We start from the raw sequence: 17242 nt of genomic DNA on the forward strand, positions 1-17242 counted from the left end.
AGAGCCTAGACATGGCAGAATACATGAAACACCTCTGAGGGGTATTTGAAGTACTGATGCACAACAAGATGATGTTAAATCCTACAAGGTGTGCCTTCAAGGTAGGATATGGAAATTTTTGGGCCACATCTGAGTGGGGAATCAAAGCCAATGTTGATAAGATTCCTGGTTATGGAACCTTCATATTTTATTAAGAACATAAAAAAACTAAATAGTGCAATTTAGGAGAGGTTCATCTCTGAATCCGGTGACAAGTGTTTGCCCTTCTTCACGGCATTGAAGAAAGTAAAGGACTCTTCATGAACTGATGTAAGCAAGGTAATATTTGAGGAATTAAAGAAGAAGATGACCAGAACACCCGAAAAAGTACCGAATCTATACATGGAAGAACTCAATTGCATAATTGAGATTTGTCCCTGTGAGAAAAGACATTGAGGTTCAGCAACCCACCTACTAGGACATTGAAGTTTTGTGTGAATAACTCCACTATTGAGAAGTTCGCATTAGCCATGACCACGACGCGAGGAAATTAAATTGTATTTCCAAGTGTGTAATATTAAAAAACTAGCCCCGGGGGCCAGAATGCAGAACCCTGAGGCTAGTGGAAGGTTGTTTAAGTGGGCAACTAAGCCTGGAAAAATTAGTATAAACAAGAACCGTGTTTAAGGTTCAAGATTTGACTGACTTCATGGTTGAATGCCCCATTGACAACCAAGAAGTCGGGGGCAGGAAGAGATACCCCGTGAGGGCAAGGAAATATTTCAACAAGGAAAAGAGATGATACTCAAGTGATGTTCGGTTCTCTATTTTGATGGATCATCAAAAACAAAAATAAGTAGTGCAAGATCATGATGGATATATGATAGAATTTTTCATGATATTGGATTTCTCAAATGACGAACAACGAAGACAAGTATGAGGCCTTGGTGGCCAGAATTATCTCAGCTGAAACTTCGAGGGTCAAGATTTTATGTAAAAAGTAGTTCATGATTCCTTACTTGAAATGCCCGAAACCCCGAAAAACGGAGTTAGCCTTGAAGGAAGTACATGAGAAGAACCTTAGACTACGCTCGGGGGACAAGGATGTCGCTCAAAATATATCCTATTTAGGTTATATTGGTCAGAGATGATGGAAGATGACAAAGATAATGAGAAGAAAATATGATTGATGCTTGAAGCACGCATATAGCCAACGCCCAAAGGTAGTTCCTAATAATAACCATAACTTACTTCATTAGGCGGATTGAGGCTAAACTTATAGCTATGATAACCACCAAGCAAGTGACGCAATTCCCGTGAGAAAGTGTGATACACGAATATGGACTTCCGCGAATCCCACTGGCGGATGATGAACATCAACTCAACAACAAGGATTTAAAAAATATATATACAAATAAACAATTACGAGGGGAATAACCTTGATTCCTACTTCATGCTTGTCCAAATTGAATAAGCAAGCTGAGACGGCCATGTGAATAGTCTTTGATGGACTGAAGAAGAGGACCGAATATTCGAGAAATGCTTAAGCGAACTATCTACTTCCCATATCAGGGGTGAATCGTGCCATTTACAAAGTAAATGCAGGAGTTACGTCATTCTTGTTAACATACAAAGATAAGGTTGGGATTCCCTTTGGAATCACTCCATCCTGAGGGTCGGGGCCTTTGAGTCCGGGAAGAACGAAAGAAGACATGACACATGCTCTAAATTTGATTAAGCCAAAAACCGGGATTGCTGAGGGTCAGAAATAAGTTTCTCACAATGCAAGAAGTAAAAAAATGATGATTTTGTTGACAATGGACATTACTCCTTACAGATTAATGTACCTGGAGTTGGGAAGGAAGGAAAGCCGAATCCCATGGTTCGAAGAGCCGCATCTAGTCAAGAACATAATTAAGATAAGACTCCTACAAGCTTGAAAACGTTTAAAAAAAAGAGGTATTTATACTTGACACAATTTAAACCTGAGGGTTTAATTAAATTGAGCATCCAAATAGGACAACGCACTTAGTCAGAAAAACTAAAAAACAAAAAAAGGGGCTCGTAGAGGCCATGTTCCATCCAGTTGAAGGCAAGGAAAAGGCACGTTTCGTCTAAGCAAACGCTTGTATAGCCATTATTATATCCAATTAAGGAATCAAGGATTGTAAGTGGTTAAATGATAATGCTATTATAAGTTAAAGCCCGGAATAACCTTCGATTTGATATATTATAAGTTCAAATCAGGAAAACGAGCACAAAGTTATGACCGTTGAAAGCCTTGCAGCTCGTAACTGGGGATTCCTGATCCAAGGGGTCAGAATCCTGATCCAAGGGGTCAGGCTTCCTGATCCAAATTGAGAATCATTCGACGAGGATCAGAATCCTGACCCAAGGGGTCACGATTCCTGATCTAAATTGTGAATCGTTCGACCAGGGGTCAGAATCCTGATCCAAGATGTCAGAATCCTGATCCAAGAGGTCATGATTCCTGATCTAAATTGTGAATCATGGTCAAAGGGGTCAGAGACCAAGATCCAAGGGGTCAGAATCCTGATCCAAGGGGTCAGGATTCCTGATCTAAATTGTGAATCGTTCGACCAGGGGTAAGAATCCTGGTCTAAGGGGTCAGAATCCTGATCCAAGAGGTCAGGAATCCTGATCTAAATTGTGAATCCTGGTCCAAGGGGTCAGAATCCTAATTCAAGGGGGTCAGGATTCCTGATCTAAATTGTGAGTCATTCGGCCAGAGGTCAGAAGCACGGGGTCAACTCGAGGTCCTGACCGAATTCGGTCAGGATCCTGATTGAATCATCCTGACCGAAAGTAGCTTCGACCAGAAAATCTGGGGCCTTAGTTCGGTCAGAAGCACAGGGTTAACTCGAGGTCCTGACCGAATTCGGTCAGGATCCTGACCGAATCGTCCTGACTGAAAATAGCTTCGACCAGACACTATGGGACCATAATTCGACCAGGATCCTGGTCGAATTGATTCCATGTCGAAGTTTAAAAAAGAGAGGAAAAAGTAAGAAAATTTTCAGAAATTAAGGAAAAATTCCAGAAAAAAATAGAAAAATTCATAAAATATTAGGAAAAATCACAAAAAATACCCGGAGGTATAGATAAATTCGTAAAATATTAGAAAAAATTATAAAAAAATGCCTAGGGGTACGAAAAAAATCCTAAATTATTAGGAAAATTTATGAAAAATACCCGGAGGTACTGAAAAATTTCTAAATTATTAGGAAAAATTATGAAAAATACCCGGAGTTACGAAAAAATCCCTAAAATATTAGAAAAATACCCAGAGGTACGGAAAAATTTCTAAATTATTATAAAAAAAATATGAAAAATACCCGGAGGTACGGAAAAATTCCAAAATTATTAGAAAAATTTATGAAAAATACTCGGAAGTACGGAAAATTTTCTAAATTATTAGAAAAAATCACAACAATACTCGGAGGTATAGAAAATTTTGTAAAATATTAAGAAAAATTACGGGAAATACCTGGAGGTACGGAACAATTCCTACAATATTAGGAAAAATTGTGAAAAATATCCAAAGGTATGGAAAACTTCCTAAATATTAGGAAAAATTAGAAATTATACTTGGAGGTACGAAAAAATTCTTAAAAATTTAGAAAAAATACTTGTGAGTATGGGATAATTCCCGAAAATTAAAGGAAAACTACAAGAAAATTCCTAAAAATAGGAATAAGGTAAGAAAATGAGTATGGAAAATTATGAAAATTTCAGAAAATATCCTGAAGCCGCAGATAAGGCAAATCATTGTAAATGTGTAGGTAGATCCACACTTTATGCTAAAAATAATACCCCTGATAGAGTAAGAGATAACTTAACTCCCACGAAACATCGAGTGTGTTTCCCAGAAGTTGGGGGGGCAAATGATAGGGAATAAAAATAACCCTACTTGCGGAGTTAATGTCGAATTAATCAGACCCGATTTGGTCAAAGGGAAAAACTCAGTTAATGAGGCCCAAAATCCTAATTATTTATTAATTGTGTAATTAATAATGGGGCTAATTAAACAGCCCAATAAATGTGTTCAAATAAGTAACTACTTCTACAAGAAGTAGTCTCCAAGCAACCTAAATTCAAAAGGAAACTAATTTCTGCTTTCTAGGGCTCCAAAGTCCAATCAGAGGTGGAGACTTGCCCATCAAGTCACCCAATTCTACCCTAATTCCTAGACTCTCAACATCTATATAAAAGGTCTTACTACTTCGACTTCAGCATGACGTTTTTCTGGACACGAGCTCCATACGTCACAAAGCCGTGAAGGCATCCTACAAGGCACGAGTCCATTACCTGGAATGACGTTTTAGACTCAGTCCTCGAAAGATATGAAAGTCACTACGTCCTTGGTGAGCTCTCGCTGTCATAGCCCTGAGGGCAAGCATCACCAAAAACTATGTTTTGGCTTGATCCTTGGCACACAGCAAGGCACGTAGACATTTTGTTAAGGCAGATCGAGTCACGAAACACAAGAGCAGTCAAATCGAGTCTCGAAGTTCACGAACCCTAGCAATAAATACGACCTAGTTTTTAATCCATAACACCGACCAAATCAAACTAATTATTTTTCGCTTACTATATTTTTTTAAAGTCTGAATCAATAAGATAATTTTGTTTTAGACTGAATATTTAATATATATATATAATTTTTTTTTGTTGGTCAGATTGTATTTTTATTTTAGTTTTGTGTTAGTCTGAATCAATTGTATAATGTATTTTTTTATTCAGGATAAATAAAATAAATATATTTTATTTATCCAAGTTCATTAGTATAATTTTTTAGGAGGATTGATAGTATTATTATTTTATCTTAATGCGAATCACATTATATCGACTAAATCTTAATAATTTAATTTAGTTTGCTTAAATTTTATTTAGCCCCAAGTAACAAATTAGAATAATATAGAACTCGATATGAATTAAAATTTAAATTGGTAGAAGAAGTTGAATTTTTTTATAAATTATAATGATATAGAGTTCGATATAAAATAGAATTGAAATTGATAAAGCAATAAAGGAAGTTGACTTCAATATCAATTAGAAATAGAATTGATCGACCCAATAATTAGAATTAGAATAACTAAGTAAGAGTAATTAAGTAATTTCAGTAAGTACCGACCGACCGACTATCAAACTTTTAATATTTCGTCTATTATAATATAATATAAATTGGCGATGAAATCCCAACCAAATTTTTAGACGATCTAATCAATTGAAGACAAGAAAATCGCATAAAAAATCAAGAAATTTGATATTAATTATCACTTTAAATGTGAGGATGATAATATACTCGAGTGATTTAAGGCGTGGTTACAAAAAAGATACAACATTTTTTTTGTGTATGTTCATATAATCAGCCAAGATGAAACAAAAAGGATATACTAATAAAATAGTCATATATTAATAAAATTTCTATTTTATTTATTTATTATTGCTAAAAACATGCAACAACACGTGTAACGACAAGTATAAGAAATGTTGCTATATAATTTGTGTATTTATACACGTATGTGTTGACGACTGTCGACTGGAATGTAAACACGTACGGACCGGCTGAACCTTTCCAAATTACCCGAATCTTCCGGAATAATTGGGAATATACCAGCAGCCTTTGTGAGGAATCTTTGATGCAATTAATTGCTCGCTATAGGCGCTTCCCCCAACAAACAGTCAAAATTTTAATTTTCAGACTTTCATTCCTTGACCGAGAGATGGAATGTACACTCCCCCTTTTTACGGTCCTTAAAACGTGTTCCTTATATTGACAATTTTTTTGTTATCACATTACAAGTTGGGTTTATTTTACAAATAACTTACTATATTTCACTCACATAATTTTTTATTTTTTTGACAAATAAATAGGTTTTATTAATTCGAACATAATAAAGCCAGGACATTCAACTAAGAATAATTAGATTATTTGTTTAATGATCGTTTAACATACATAATTTAAAAATTCTTAAAACTAAAATGAATCAAAGATATCTTAAACGATCCAAACTGCATCAATATCATAATTTATCATATCATATAAAAATCATTATTAGCCGGTGTTCAGAAACAACAATCATATAAATCGAGATTGGAGAACCGGCACATTAACAATCTACATGTTGGATATTAGTTATAAACATGCTAAATGCAACCTAGCTACCGTATAACCTCTATATAGTAATATTATAGGGACCAACAAAAAATATTATTATTGACCAACAAAAATTATTATTATTGAGAGTTTATTCTTTAGTAGAGGTTGATATATAAATTTTGAATTTCAAAAATTATTTAAAAACTATTTAGTATATATTTTGAATACATTATTTAAGAAATTCTAAAGTTTCTCTTTTGCCGAAACATACAAATTTTTATGAGAAATACTAGGGGTCTCAAAATGGTTTCCAAAATTATATCAAATTATATTTAATGTTATATTTGATATATTTTAATCGACAAATTCATATTAATATTTGCGATGTCCATTTACTTTATAAAAAATAATTAATCATTGATTACTAGTTAGCACATCATTATTTAAAAGTCTGTTTCGAAAACGATTTTTGGCGCTCAAGTCTTCCTCGAAGTGTTACGGTATACTAGCTCTATATCCGTGCGATGCACGGGATAATTATCATTTCTTTATATAATTATTTTTAAATATTTTTTCTTTTTTTTTTAATTAAGTTTTAATATAATAATCTTATATCCTAAACAAATTTTATATTTTTCAAAATAATTTTTTTTTTAAAAAAACTATACTTTTTATTATATATTTAGTTATTATTGTATTTTTATATTTGACCTTAATAGCCTAAATATAACATATATGTTATAATTTATATTATTTCTTTGTTTTCTAATTTTTTCACATTATAAATTTGTAAGAATAATATTTTAGTCATACCACATAATATATTTACGTAATTAATTTTCTTCTATTTATATATTTTCTTTTCAAGAGTTTGATCAAAAATTGAGAAGTTGTTTGGGATTTCATCTTGTGTAACAATATTTTATAATTTTTTCTATTTAGTAATGATTTTGAAAACAATACTACCTTTATTTACTAATCAATTGTCATAATACTTTTAAATGTATTATATGGTATTTGTATTTCAATTTTGAATTGTATTATTATTATTATTATTATTATTATTATTATTATTATTATTACTATATTTGTTCCTAATTTGTGTGTTTTATTGGATTCATGTACTCTAAATTTTTTATAATACAATCCGTATTTTCTTATTTTACAAAATGAAACAAAATATATGTATACCTAAATTCAATCTCAACGTGTCCTCATTTTATAGGATAAAAATTAAAATTATCTATTCAAAAGTATTTTAAATGAAACTTACCCATTCCAATTTTTTTAAGAAAATAATATTATTTTAACCTGATTAACAAATGATTTATTGATTGTTACTTATATTTATATTTATTAAAATAATTGTTGCTTGTTTTATATATATAACATTTTTAACATTATTTTATATCATTTAAGAATATATAATTGTAGTTCAAATTCTTAATTAATTACTTATTGCATTTGTTATACAATTATTAAATATTATGATAGAATAAATGTAATAAATATCATCTATAATGTATTTTACTAAATTTGTATTTAGTTTTGAATTGTAATAGATATATTATTATATATTTGTATTCCTCGTTTTTATCTTTTTAGAAGATTAATGTGCTTTAAATTTTTTAAAAGACAATCCATAATTTTCACTTTTTATAAAATAAAACAAAATAATATAATATTTATACCTAAATATAATCTAAATGTTTTCGTTATTTTATAAGATACAAGTAAAAATTATTTATTCAAAAATATTTTAAATCAAAGTTACACACTCCAATATTTTTTGAAAAAATAATACAACTTTAACTCGATTATGAATTATTTGTTAATTGCTAATTATATATTTTTTTTAAAGATAATTGTTGCTTTTATTATATATATAATATATTGGTTTTAATATTATATTATATCATTTAAGAATATATAATTATACTTCAATTTCTTAATTAATTGCCTATTATGTTCGTGATACATATTATTAGATATTAGATATTAGAATAATAGAATAAATGAAATAAATATATTATATATTAGAGCTATACATTAGCAGGTGCAACGCCATCAAAACCCCCTTACTCCATTTTTTTGAATTATAATAGTTTATTATTATTATTATTATTATTATATTACTTCCTAGTTTTTATTATTTATAAATAGTTTATTATTATTGTTATTATTATTATTATTGTTATATTACTTCCTATTTTTTATATTTTATAAAATTCATGTACTCTAAATTTTTTAAAAGACAATTCATAACTTTCTCTTTTTACAAATTCAAACAAAATGTCTATAATATTTATACCTAAATATAATCTAAATGTGTTTCTTATTTTAAATGATAAAAATTAAAATTATTTTTTTATAAATATTTTTAATCAAGCTTACACATTTTATTTTATTTTTCTTTTAAAAATGATATACATTATCCGTATTAATAAATAATTTATTAATTCCTACTTAAATTTATTTTTATTAACACAATTGTTACTTGTAATATATATAAATATTTTTAATATTATTTTATATCATTTAAAAATGTGTAATTATAGTTTAACTTTTTTATTAATTACCTATTGTGTTTGTTATACAGATTATTAGATGAAATAAATATAGTATATAATAAATTTTATTAAATTTGTATTTTAATTTTAAATTGTAATAATTTATTATTATTATCGTTATTATATTTCTTCCTCGTTTTATATTTTATAGAATTGATATACTTTAATTATTTAAAAGACAATCTGTCGAAATTTGCATCTTTATAATTTTTCTGTTCTAATAATGATTTTGAAGAAATATTCTTTACATTTTTTGCGATAATACTTTTAAATTTATTTTGTTAGTTTGCTTTTCAATTTTAAATTATAATAATGTATGATTATTGTTATATTTCTACCTATTTTTTATATTTTATAAAATTCGTGTAATTTTTTTAAAAGGTTATTCGTAATTTTTTTTCTTTTACAAAATACAACAAAACGCCTCTAATATTTATACATAAATATGATCTAAATATATTTTTTATTTTATATGATATAAATTAATATCTTTTTAAAAATTAACCCAATTAACAAATAATTTGTTTAATTTGTACTTAGATTTATTTCTCTTAAATTAATTGTTGATTGTATTATATATATATAATTATTTTAATATTATTTCATAACATTTAAGAATGTGTAATCACTTTTAATTTCTTAATTAGTTACCTACTTTGTTTGTTATACATATTATTAAGTATTATATAATCGAATATTAGAATAAATAAAATAAATATAATATCGAGTGTATTTTATTAGATTTGCATTCATTTTGAAATTGAAATAGTTTCAATATTATTATTATTGTTGTTATTATTTATATTATTATTATTATTATCATTATTATTATTATTCCTCATTTTTATGTTTCATGATGTACTCTGAATTTTTTAAAAGAACCAAAATGCATGTAATATTTATACCTTAATATAATCTAAATGTGTTTCCTTTTATTATAAAATAAAAATAAAATAATCTATTTAAAAATGTTTTAAATTAAACTTACACATTTCATTTTATTTGTTAAAAAATGATGCTACAATTAACCCGATTAAGAAATGATTTCTTAATTTTTACTTATATTTATTTTTATTAAGAAGTTGTTTCATGTATTATTCATATATTTTTATATAATATAATAAATTAATTTTTATTTTATATCATTTAAGAATATATATTTATAGTTTAGTTTAATAATTAGTTATATATTGTGTTTGTTATACTTACCGGTACGATGCAGAGGATGATTATCATTTCTTAATATATTTTTTGGATATTTTTTTTATTTAATAAAATTTTAATATAATATTTTCTTCCCTAAATAAATTTTACGACTTTCCTAAATAAATATTTTCCAAAAAAATGTATTTTTTGTACTTTTATATTTAGTTATTATTTTATATTTATATTTGACTTTGATAATAAAAATATAGCATATGTGTTATAATTTATCTTCTTTCTTTCTTGTCTATTTTATTTTAACATTATAAATTTTTAAAGAGAATACTTTAATCATGTCATATAATATGTTTACGTAATTAATTTTCTTTTTTTATAAGATTTATGTACTCTAAATTTTTTAAAAGAAAATTTGTAATTTTCCTTTTTACAAAACAAAACAAAAAAAATGAAATATCTTACATAAATATAATCTAAATGTTTTCTTTATTTAATAAGATAACGGCTGCGAGTTCTCTACGATAAAAAAATATAAAATTATCTATTTAAAATTATCTATTCAAAAATATAAATTTCAATATTTTTAAAAAAATGATACTATTTTATCTCAATTATATTATAGGAGTTCATTAGTAATTTTTGTTAGGGTATTTTCAACTTAAGCGTGTGGATAGTTAGCTTTAATTCTTAAATGACATTATTAACCCTGACCACTACCATGTTAACTCCCTTACACTAATTATATATAAGATATAATATAATACTCTACTGATAAAGGTAAACTGAAATGAAACATACAAAATCAAACACACTTGTTTATCAATTGCGCGTACAGGTAGGGGTGAATGCGGGTCGGGTTGGAGTGTTTAAACATAATAAATCGAACCAATTCAATTAGTTCGGTTTTTAAAAAATGAACCCGTTAAATGAAAAAGTTATTTTCAACCCAACCTCACCCTTTATATATTAGGTCGGGTTGGTTTGGGTTATAACTCGAATAAAATTATTTAAATATTTTTAAGAGTCAAAATTACAAAAAAAAATTAATCAAAATTTAAAGTGTACCGAAAATAAATATTATTGGATATTATATGTATAGTGTACTCTTTTAGTTTAAAGTCAATAATTTACGGTGTGTTATCCGTAAAATAATTATTTTATTTCCAATATATTATTTATTACAATTAATACATAAATTAGAATCTTAAATAATAATACTATATTTAAAAATCGGGTTGGGTTGGGTTGGGTTTGTAAAGGTTTAAATTTTTTGAATTTTGACCCAACCCATTATATTTGGGTTGACAAAAAATTAAACCAATTGAAATTCGGGTTTTGGATAGTTTAGCTCCGTCACCCGAAATAAAAGGCGGGTTTAGTCGGTTTTGCGGTTTGATCGATTTTTTGTTCACCCCTATATAGAGGTAGCTAAACGCCTAAACCACCTCCTTAGCGCTCTTTTTAGCCATTTTCACTTTCAGAAAATTGATAATATGTTCGACCCACATTTATAATTTTAAAAATCTATATTATATATTATATTATAATAGATGAAATATTAAAAATCTGGCAGGTAGTCGATACTTCCTGAAATTACTTAATTACCCTTAATTAATTATTCTATATCTAATTGCTTAGTTAATCGATCGGTGAATTCCAATTCTTATTGATATTGGAGTCAACTTTCTCTATCAATTTTAAATTCTATCTCATATCTAATTCTATATTAATATTAATTGATATTAAAATCAACTTCTTCTACCAATTCTAAATTCTAATTACTGAAATTACTTAATTACCATTAATTAATTATTCTATATCTAATTGCTTAGTTATTCGATGGGTGAATTCCAATTTTTATTGATATTGAAGTCAACTTTCTCTATCAATTTAAATTTTATTTCATATCCAAATATATATTATTATTAATTGATATTAAAGCCAATTTCTTCACCTAGTTCTAAATTCTAATTCAGATTTAGTTTTTTATTATTCTAATTGATATTTCGGACTAAAATAAATTTAAACAAACTAAATATAATTGTTGAATTTAGTTGATATAATGTGCATCAGGTTAAGAAAAAATAATAAATGTTATCGCTCCGTCTAAAAAATTATATTATATTGAACTAGGAAATACGAAATAATATATATTAGTCATCCAAGAAAATTAAAATATAATTGAACCAACTAAAATAAAATAATATATATTAATTATTCGGGTTAAAACAAAATTATCTTATTGATCCGGACATAAAAAATTAAAATTAAACTAAATTTAATTAGTTGAATTTGGTCGTAGTAATGGGACTCAAGCTAAAATAAAATAAATTAAACCGGAATAAATTAAATTAATATCATATTAAGTATAATTTGTATGAACCAAAAATTAACTTATAACTAAACATAATAATTATTATTTTTAAAATACATAAAATGATCAATAAAAATATATCGTTCAATCACTACTATTGTTTTTTTCAAATTGCTCTTATAGTTTATCGATTAAGTAATAAACTATCAAAATAATATCTTTGTTAAAGTTAAAACATGATAATTTTTTTTTATTCTCAAAAAATTATAAAATCGCTATAATAGTATTTTTAAAAAACTATGAATATATACGTGTATTAATATAATTATCACGAAATTATATCATTTAAAAATGTATAAATAAAAAAAATAATGAAAAAATTTAAAAAATTCAATTCAAAATATTTTTGTTTAAAAGATTATATAATATTAAAAAAATTGTACATCCGTGCATCGCACGGGTTTTAAATTAGTAAATTATTAATTCATAAATTTAATAAATTGTAATTCATTTAAAATTTTACGCAATATTGGTAAAGTATTTGAGTTCAGTCATTTGATAGATTGGTGTGAGATTACAAAAAATTAAAAATTATTAAGATCTTGAAAAATATTCCTAAATTTATGCCACATGCTAATCCAAGTGAATTCCTAATAAAAATAATGAATCCCATGTATATCAACCAATTGAAACTTTCCTGTCTACTTTTAATCGGAAACATTTTTGATGAATTTAACGCACCCGACCTATTTAACATATAATTAAGAGCATTGCTGGGTAAGCATTACATCCGAAAAAGTTTTCAAAATATTAAGTGACATATGTCATAATACAATTGATAATATAAATCCCATATATTCATATTAATTTTACTAATTAAAATAGCTCAAAATAATATATTTACGATATTTTAAAACTAATTTATGAACTCAAAATACTATTTTTTGCATCTAATTTTGAATATTTAGCACTACTACACTGCCATTAATCGCCATGCTTGCTAGAGGTGGGAGATGTTATTGAAGAGTGCTATTCGAAATTGCAGATTATGTCACGTATCTCAATATATTTTGTTAAAAATCAAGCAAAGAAGACAACTCATTTGTTAACTTGTTTTTCTTATTTTGTTTATATTCATATTAATTTTACGTCTCCTCCAAATTAATTTTTGGAAACCCTCGATTGATCTTTTAAAATAATACAATTCTTTCTTTTTGTCAAAAAAATAAATTAATTAAAATCATTTGCCAAAATTTTATTCAAAATATAACCAAATTCTTTGAGATTCTTCAAGATTCAAATTTCCCCCTCCCCGCCGCTAAACTAATCCGCACATTTAACAAAAGTGGCGGTGAACAGTATCTACAAAATCAACAAAAAAAAAAAACTGTTGGGGTTTTGCCTCATTTTTCACCCCGACACGAACCAAATATTCACTAAAATATAGTTTGAAAGACAATCCAAAAATTATAAATAAATGATAGAGGTTTCAAAAAAAATTCCCAAATTATTATTAAATGTCTCATGACAAGATTTATGGGGTGTATTCAATTAAGATTTTATAGAATTTATAAAAAATTATTGATTTTGAATGATTGTTGCTGATTTTGACTAATTTTAATTGTACATAGATTTTAGCAGTTATGTTGAATAAATCTTGCAGAGTCTTGTTGATTTGAGTAGTGATTTTTACAGATTAATCAAAATTTCTTGGATTTTGCCAAGTTTTCCGAAAACATTAAATACACTAGTAACTATATCAAAATCTACAATTATAAAATACAAAAAATATCATGGACTTTTGAATAGCACAAGATTTTAGTGAATTTTTTAAAATCTAAATTGAATACCCCAAATTTTAAAATACTTTTTTCTAATTTCTATTGAATATCAACATATTTTAAAGATATTCTTAGAATCCAAACTAACTATCCTAGAATTTTCAAAATTTTTAAAAAAATATTTAAAATCTCAATTGAATACGTCTCTCTTAATTGATATAGTAATAATTTTATAAAATGATGAACTAATCGTGCATAAATATACTCACAAATTATAATTAGCTATGTGTTATTTAGGAGCTATTTTTGGACCAAATCGTATGATCATTACTATGAACTTTAGATTAAAAAAGATATGATAATTAGTATCTTTCTTATTGTTATAAAGGTTAACTAAAAATCTTACTATAATTAGTATCTAATCAAGCAAGAATACAAAAATCTATAAGCTAAACTATTTAAAGTAAATATTATAGCAAATAAATAAATTTATACAGTAGGTAAACAAGCTGTCAAAGAGGTAACAAATGAAAAAACACAACTGGCTATTACCGGTACGAGGTGGGCTATAAATACCCTACAATTCCGACACATTTACGATACATTTCAATATCTTTGTCTGAAATTTCTCCTTCTCTCTCTAAAACCCCTTTTCTCTCTCTAGATTCTTCTTTCGTTGTATGGCAGTTAGCATCTTGGCAAGAGAGGTATCGGACCTTTGTCTAGGAAAGCCTCCGCTACGGCTGCTTCCGGTCACTTCCACCGTCGCAGAATCGATAACTGCGTTGAAAAGGTCCGGTGAAAGCTATGTGAGCGTTTGGAGTTGTGAATCAACCGGCGGGGATTATACGTGCGTTGGGAAGATTTGCATGGTTGATGTGATTTGTTATTTGTGCAACAAAGAGAGTCTTGATCGTCCTTTGGATGCTCTCCAGTCTCCGGTTTTCGAGATCTTTCCTAAGGTTCCTGGGATTGTTCGTCATTTGGAATCCAACACTAGGTTTGTCATTTCTAATTTATATTTATATGTTGTTTTTCTTGGTCGTTTTAAATAAAAATTGTGTTTATTTGAAGTTGTCTATGATTTTGTAGAAGTACAATTGTAAATGTATTTTTTGATTGGTTAGATTTGAGCTTAAAATTTTGTTACTGGATTAATTTACATCAATTTTTACATGTTTTAGGACTAGATTAAATTTGGGAATTCGAATAATAGAATAGAGGCAAGATTCATTTCATCTTCTTTACCGAATCATGTGTTCAACTTGTCATTTCTCTTTCTCAATTAAAATGATGCATTGAAAGTTTTGTAGCGAATCAAATTAGTTGGTTAAATAAATGAGCATGAGGGCCTTGCACATTCCACAGATCCAGCCAAATTTTGGGGTTTTAGTTTGAATATTTATCATCTTTCTGAATAATTAGATCACTTTATATTAAGAAGGATCTCATTTTGGCTTGAATTCGTGTGTGGTATGAATTGAATTGATTTGATTCGAACATTCATGATGATGGAATCAGTACCTTTTAACAATTTGGAATTGTGATATAATTTTTCTGGACATCATTTTCGTTAGCAACTTTGTATATCTGGTGGACCTCATAATTATAATTGACGAATGACAATTCATCTGACCAGGAATCTTTTTTTTGGAGATCACTTTTGTTTGTAGTTTTGTATTTGTATTGTGCCTGTCAAATCATTTTATAAGAGATCTACTGGAAAATTATGAGGATCCCTTTATTAGGACATTTAAGTTGCATTTTCGGTATTTTATTGTGGTTATAAGGCAATACTGATTTTATTTCTTTGGCACTGGGATATATGGCTAGTATGGTTTATAATGTATCGTACTTGTTTTGTGAATATCAGTTTATTGGAGGCAATAGATTACATCCTGGAAGGAACCCAAAACCTGATTATACCAGTACAGAACAATTCAAGAAAAAGGGTCCTTCGAAAACCATCCTCATTCTGCTGGCTTACACAGGAAGATGTTGTTCGCTTCCTCCTCAACTGTGTAGGGGCCTTCTCCCCTATTCCAACATTCACCATTGAGTCGCTAAACATGATTGAAGCAGATATAATGACTGTGCACTACGATTCCCCTGCCTCCTCTATTTTGCCCTTAATTTCTCGATCTCATATCGAGCAAAGTTCAATTGCAGTCATTGATCAAGATAATCGACTGATTGGGGAAATCTCTCCCCTCACTCTTGCTAGTTGTAATGAAGCGACTGCAGCTGCTATCGTTACTCTTTCAGCTGGTGATCTCATGGCTTACATTGACTGTGGTAGTCCATCAGAGGAATTGATTCAACTGGTGAAGTCAGAGCTGCAAACGAAAAAGCTAGTTGGAATGTTGGAACTATTGGAAGAATTTTCCATTTCATCTTCAGCTTCTAGCTGTTCTTCAGATGAGGAACTAGGATCCGGTAGGTATTCAGGATCTAATCGGAGTCCCACAGCAAGGAGGTCAGAAGCAATCGTGTGCTATCCGTGGAGCTCGTTAATGGCAGTGATGATTCAAGCACTAACCCATCGCGTGAATTGTGTTTGGGTTGTTCAAGAGGATTTTACCTTGGTTGGAAACGTGACATTAGCAGGAATGTTGAAAGTTTTCCGGAGCATTGCTGCTTCTCGGCAAAAACAATAATCATCACAATATTATAGACCTCTTAAGTTTCTCCCAAGTTGTAACGAACTAGGCATGCAATGATTAATTTGGGAACAACTTGGTCGTATGTGATTAAAACTTTCGTCATTGTGATTGATGTATTTTTGAACCTGAATTTTTTTTATCAGAGCAGCTAGCATATTTTGCTAGAAAGTTAAATTATTATCTTGGCAGAGATATATGAAAATATCCATATTGTTGGTGGCACCAGTTGGTTATATATTTTCCCTTGAGCCGTAGAAGTTGTTGCACTAGTATGGCGCTTACAGGCTACAGCCTACAATGTCTGTATACTAGAAGAAGGCCATATTTCTGAGTGTCAGGTGCACGTAAATATGGTTTTCTGTAGAATATGAACGCGAGTGGCTCCACTGCAGCTGCTCCAGAGTCCTGAGGACTGAGAATAATACTGTTATTTACATAAGACACAATAGATGATGAAAAAATATCCCTCTAGTGAAGTTCTTGAAAGCTGAGCTCCCCTCCCAAAGCCTAAACAGCCTTCCCCTAAACCGACCTTCCGCATCCTGAACCGACACCCTCCAAAAACCCAGTGATGACATAAATTTGTCACTTGTTAGAGCATCTCCAACAGGCCCAATCTGTTAGCTAAAATCTGATGTGGCAAGCCCATT

The 17242-nt window shown here is 28.5% G+C and overlaps 1 protein-coding gene across 1 annotated transcript; it reads left to right on the plus strand.

Annotated features, from left to right (window-relative positions):
- The first annotated feature begins 14539 nt into the window (after nt 1–14539).
- LOC141666589 (CBS domain-containing protein CBSX5-like) lies at nt 14540–16769 on the plus strand. Its single transcript, XM_074472664.1, has 2 exons — nt 14540–14929; nt 15803–16769. The coding sequence occupies exons 1-2, from the start codon at nt 14610–14612 to the stop codon at nt 16584–16586; spliced, it is 1104 nt and encodes a 367-aa protein (XP_074328765.1). The 5' UTR covers nt 14540–14609; the 3' UTR covers nt 16587–16769.
- The last annotated feature ends 473 nt before the right edge of the window (nt 16770–17242 follow it).

The sequence above is a fragment of the Apium graveolens genome, chromosome 6, assembly GCF_009905375.1.
Source record: "Apium graveolens cultivar Ventura chromosome 6, ASM990537v1, whole genome shotgun sequence".
NCBI classification, from domain to species: domain Eukaryota; kingdom Viridiplantae; phylum Streptophyta; class Magnoliopsida; order Apiales; family Apiaceae; genus Apium; species Apium graveolens.